This window comes from Dasypus novemcinctus, chromosome 16 (genome assembly GCF_030445035.2).
Source record: "Dasypus novemcinctus isolate mDasNov1 chromosome 16, mDasNov1.1.hap2, whole genome shotgun sequence".
NCBI lineage: Eukaryota > Metazoa > Chordata > Mammalia > Cingulata > Dasypodidae > Dasypus > Dasypus novemcinctus.
The window spans coordinates 5,193,624-5,199,479 of NC_080688.1; the positions used below are offsets into that span (position 1 = coordinate 5,193,624).

The window sequence follows — 5,856 nt, forward strand, 5'->3', positions numbered from 1 at the left end:
AAGAATAAGACCTTTTCAAAATTATTCATTTATAATTTTAAAAATATGGGTAAAAGAAAATTGGAATATTTCAAATGATGCTCTCAGTCTTTTAAACCATATTATAGAAAAAAGAAACACGAAGGCAATTAAAATTCATTCTTTAATTAATTAATTCTTTTAATTAATCTAGGCTGTTGAATTTTATGTGTTTTTTTGGCAAGGAAGAGAGCATAATGGAGAAGGCCATCTATGAGCTAAACCTTAAAGAAGTGAATTAAAGAAGTGAGAAAAGAAAAAATTAGTCTCTGGCAGATGTCAGTTAAGCTGGCCTGCTCAACTAGGTAATGATGTACTTCTATTTTTCTTTAAAAACAAAGCAAATTAACAAATACCATACAAAATCAAGATCACTCCATCTACTTCATGAGCACAGATAAAATTAAGAACACTACCTAAGCCCCAGAAACTACTGATATCCTCTTCTCCCAGCTAATATGAGTGACCTCATCTTCTTTATCAAGGACAGCTTTAACAAAATTTCATTCTTCCTGTCCTACTGTAGCCTATATGGAATTGCCCCATTTTCTGATATCACAGATTTCAGAAAAAAATCCATGCTTCCTTGATTCTTCTCCAAACCATTCAACAATCCAAAATGACTCTTTTCCAATGAACACCCTTTTTGAAGCACCCCATGTTTCCATATAATATATTGTTTCCTTCCTTGCAATGGAATTCACAACATATTTATTTCTGTAATATTGTATGTGATCTTTCTTTGTTATATATGCATGATATATATACTTCTGTGTAAGTAAATGCTTGTGTATATGCATATATGAATATTTCAAGTTATGTGTATATCTAAGAAGTATGTATGTATGTATGTGTGTATATATATATATATATATATATATCTTAAAAACAAGTTGAGATACACATTGTGATACACATTTATGTGAGTATATTTGTATTGCATTGTGAAAATTGTTCACATGAAGCATAGGGAACTTGTGGAGGCAATGAAAATGCTGGGAACTGAGTAGGAAAAAGAGATATTTTACATCTATAACTGCTTTGGAAGTTTTCAGGAAAAGAACATTTCAGAACTGTGAAATGATGAGCAGAAGTCAGTGTAATTGGAAAGGTGAGAGAATGAGTGTACTTTGGAAAAGAAGAGATAAAAATGTGACTTACAGTGAAGTGAAACATACTTGCTCTTAAGGGTGAATGGGGGTGGATGCAACTTTGAAAGTTTATTAAAATCTGAAATATTCTAAGATATGATTCCAGGTTAAGAACTGATGTTCATCTTGAAACTACTAATGTTTCAGAAATGCAAACACTTTCTTAATCCCTGCCTGCATATCTTTGTTCCGGAAACTATAGACAATCGGGTTTAATGTTGGGGTCACAAGAGTATAGAGGGCAGCTACTATCTTATCCCTTTCAAATGTGTAAGTGGAAGCAGGGCGGATGTAGGTGTAGATCACAGGGGAATAATAGAGGGAAACCACTATGAGGTGGGATGAGCATGTTGAAAAAGCTTTCTTCTTGCCTTCTGTTGAGCGGATACGAAGAATCGCAGCAATTATAAAACCATAGGAGATGCAGGTGAGGGTGAAGTCACCTACAGCCAGGGTAATATCAGCAACATACACCATCACCTCATTGATTCTCACCGGGCTGCAGGACAAAGCCAGCAGTGGGGGTATCTCACAGAAGAAGTGATCAATGGTATTTGGCCCACAGAAAGTCAACCTCAAGATGAGACCTGTGTGAACCCAGGAATTGGTCACTGCAATAGACATGACAATGCTTAGCAAAGCAACACACATATAAGGGTTCATAATAGTACTGTAGCGAAGAGGGAAACAGATGGCCACGTAGCGGTCATAGGCCATGGTGGTGAAGAGAACCATCTCGGCTCCAAGTGACCATGTGAAGAAGAAGAGCTGGGACATGCAACCATCATAGGAAATGGTCTTATCTGACATTACCATGTTCCCCAACATCTTTGGGATGATGCTTGTTGTGCAGATGATGTCCACAAAAGCCAGTGCCAGAAGAAGAAGGTACATGGGTGTATGCAAGGTCGTGTTATAAATTATGGCAATGATAATGAGCATATTGCCAAGAAAAGCCACAAGATAGATGAAGAGAAAGATAATGAAGAGAATTTTCTGGAGTTCAGGCTTTCTTGTGAGGCCCAGAATCATGAACTCCGTTACAGTGCTATAGTTCATTCTGCTTTGGTCATTAAACGGAAGACATTTGGTGATTAAACGGAAGACATTAACAACTGGGCACTAGAGGGATCTGCATGTTGTTATTAGGAGATATTTTTGGGTGTTGAGTGCCTGTGCATGAATTCCTTAATTTGATTACAGATTTGATACAGCTTTGTAGCAGGAATTTCTGTACAATGGCAATATCTCTTTTCCAGGCAATATCCTCTAGTCTCGAGAAAGATACCATTCCCTGATGCATATTCCTCCACTGATCACTTAAATAAACTACAGCTAGTGGTTGAAAAGAAAAAGACACAAAAAATAAATGCTTTCAAACATTTCAATGTACTCGTTTTGAGTTAAAACTTGTCTCAGAATATTTTACTTTATCATATATATTTCCCTTGAAATTACAGTAGAAATAATTAAATATTGCACAGATTTGGTTAATTACATGGTATCCCTAGAAGTCTCTCCTGAGACATAAATTAGTGGAAATACCTGGAACAATTGAAGATGACAGAGCTCAGCACAGTTAAGGAGAAAAATGCCCAACTTAATACTCTGAGGTTTGTATTCATAGGCCCATTGACTAATTTATTATAGTCAAAATGTTAAAAAATTTAATCAAATGTCTTGACAATTTTTCTTCAATTTGACAAGCATATTGCTAAAATTGAGGGAAACAACCACTTTTTTGCATTGTCATATCATGCCAGGTGTGTTGGATTTAAATACAGATCTAAGATTGCTTCTATATTTCATTTTCTTAATAGTTTAACATTAACCATATTAATCACCATATGCTTCAGATTTCTTATTTCTGAAAACTTTATAACTTAGGAAAAATATTAGATATGATATATATGGAGAAATTTTTTTAAGGATAGCCAAGGAAAAAAACACAGCTTGGTTTTCTTTTTTCTTTAAAAGCAGTCACTAATTCATAAGGGAAATTCTAGTCCTATTTTATTCCTCCATGAAACTTCTTTAGCATTTTGTCAACTGTGTTCAAGTTGCATTTTTTTCCTATTTAATTTTATTGGTTTAGCTTTTTATGCAGTCAGTTATTTGCATGAATTCATGGCTATCAGGACACATGATGATATGGCTTTAGTAAAAGTGTTTAATGTAGTTGTGAATTTATTCGTTATTTTGTTGTTTGAATTTTTTTGGAACTTTCAAGTTTGTATTGTATTTCTGATACCTAAACAGAGGCATAAATAAAAATCAGTTTTGAGAGTTGGTTCACAAATCTGGTTCAATTTACTCCCCAAAGCCCTGTAGTCACAATTAATCCACTAAGAAAATGTAAGCTGCCAATTCATGTATAAGTCTTCAGACTAAAAAAGAGAAATTTCTGTCTAATATTTAGTCTAATTTGATAATCCCTAACTTTAATTTTCATTTTATCGAAGTGAAATGATGTAAGAATTGTTATAACTTAGATTTATAATATAAGACAGGCTCTCTGTTAGGACCTCTGCAGAATTGGATATCTTTTTGACTTGACATCCACATCAATTCTTAATTTAACTATCTCTATATGGTCAATAAGAAAACAAATGTGCAGAGATAAAATAACCATAACTAGGATTACATATTTTATAAATGGAAGATACAAGATTAACACCTTGCTTGTCTGACTCAAATTTTTATTAATCTCTCTGTTATACACCTTCAAGCAAAACATAAAACAACCATATAAGAAAGATTTGAGTATATAAGGAATTTTTTTTTCCTAATGAGATATGGTTTAGAGAAATGAAATAAAGATAAAAGAGTTGTCTTTAAACACTTGAAGGATCTGATATTCAAATAAATGGTATTAATTAATCATTAAAATACTAAGTCTTGAATATGGTTTCCAAGTATACTAACAGAGCTTTATCTGCTCACTGCATCTGATTCAGGGTTCTGGCATCAAAATTTCTATGGATCAATCTATAAGACATAAGTTCCATTTTACTTACATGATTTTATCTATCAAAACCAGGCACTCATATATAAACTGAGCATTCCTCCATGAAGAAAAATCTTAATTTCTCCTTAAAAAAAAATTACTTACTCAATGTTAATAATGTAAATTGTTAAATTATTTATCCATGTAAATATACTTATGAAATCTGAAGCTTCGTGTGGGGAAGAGATCCTAGTCCCAAGTCACAAAGCCAAGTTTTACAAACACCTTGTAAGGAGGTAAGGAAGCGCACATCTCTGAGATAAGAGCAAAAGTGAGAGAATCTGATGGTTCTTTTTCCTCTTTCACAGGAGTGATGGATTTGTTTGGGCTCTGTTCTCAGTGCTTTATTTCCATAAGTTGAGATGATTATTATATGTGTAAAAAGCTGAACTCAGAAAGAAACCAGGGCACATATCATTTGGTGGCAGGATTATCTATTGACTATAAAATCCTTGATCAGAATGCATACTTCTGTTCCTAAGTAGAAATACATACACTATCCTCTACCTGCAGACATCCAGGCAGTGGTCAATAGTTTCTCCTGAAATCCTGAATGACTGATCTGGCTAGTATAAGTGTCCTAGTGCCACAAAAGGCCAGTGAAAGACAGTCTGACACAATCAGCATGAAAACCTATTTTTCCAGGTCTTACAAATCAAAAGCCATTACTTTTGATCATGCCAGTTTCTGGTCATCTCATTTAGAATGATCATTTTTACTTTATTATGTTGATATTTGACTAAGATTGTTTATTGATTACATTTCAGAGGTAAAAATAATAAGAGAAATTTTGTTGGAATCAGTAACAGAGGGCTTAAATCTTGAGGCTGGCAGTTTCTGCCTGAACTTTGCATTTCTAATTTACATTCTACAAATTTCTGCCTCTTCCTTGATAAATTGTTGTAATAGTAGACATAACCTCATTGAGCAATTTGAGCATTCAGTAATAAATGTGAATCATTAACCCATATCTGGGCTCATTTTGAACTCTCAATTAAAGGTAATAAGTTAGTATTTAAAGTGCAAAACTCATGTCGTTTCAAAAGTCATGTTTTAGTATAAGAAATTTTTAATAATGTGGTAATTTTTAATATTTATTAGAAAAAAAATTCCAAAAGTATAATTGAAATAATAAAATATCATAATGAAAGAAAAAGTTTGTTTGGGATAATAAAAGACAAATCAATTAATTCTAATTACAATAAATATATACATATTTAACAAATATTTAAAATACACACTCTTTATTAATCATTGCATGATTGTCTTTGATTATAATACTTTTGAAAATATATATATGAGTTATCTCACAGATACTGGTGAAAAACACATGAATAATCAATTATTGTGTTGAAAGCATGGGTAAATTATGAAAGCCATGAAACACTTCAATACAGTAACATAGTACACTTGAATTGGCCTTGGATAGGATAGTAAAAAGACTAACCAAAGCATGGGTATAGTATTGTCGTTAAAAATAAGCAGTTCTCAAAGAGTATGAAGGGAAAGTGAAGAAAGGAGAGGAAATAAATTACAAGCATAAACACTAACCTGCAAATGTAAGGAGACGTAGCACAAAACGAATCAGGGAAATAGCTTGTAGTTTGGTTTAGAAGACTATGAGAGTTTGTGTACATAGAAGTACTGTGTCATATAAGATTTGGGATGGAACGTGTACAA

At 33.0% G+C, this 5,856-nt stretch overlaps 1 protein-coding gene across 1 annotated transcript; it reads right to left on the bottom strand.

The window, feature by feature from the left end:
- Positions 1–1,304: 1,304 nt before the first annotated feature.
- Positions 1,305–2,228, bottom strand: OR13G1 (olfactory receptor family 13 subfamily G member 1). The gene has a single exon (XM_004459316.1). It carries the CDS (start codon positions 2,226–2,228, stop codon positions 1,305–1,307), a length of 924 nt encoding a protein of 307 aa, XP_004459373.1.
- Positions 2,229–5,856: the final 3,628 nt, after the last annotated feature.

Coding starts and splice junctions, on each gene's coding strand:
- OR13G1 (XM_004459316.1), bottom strand. CDS start 2,228: ATGAACTATAGCACTGTAACGGAGTTCATGATTCTGGGCCTCACAAGA.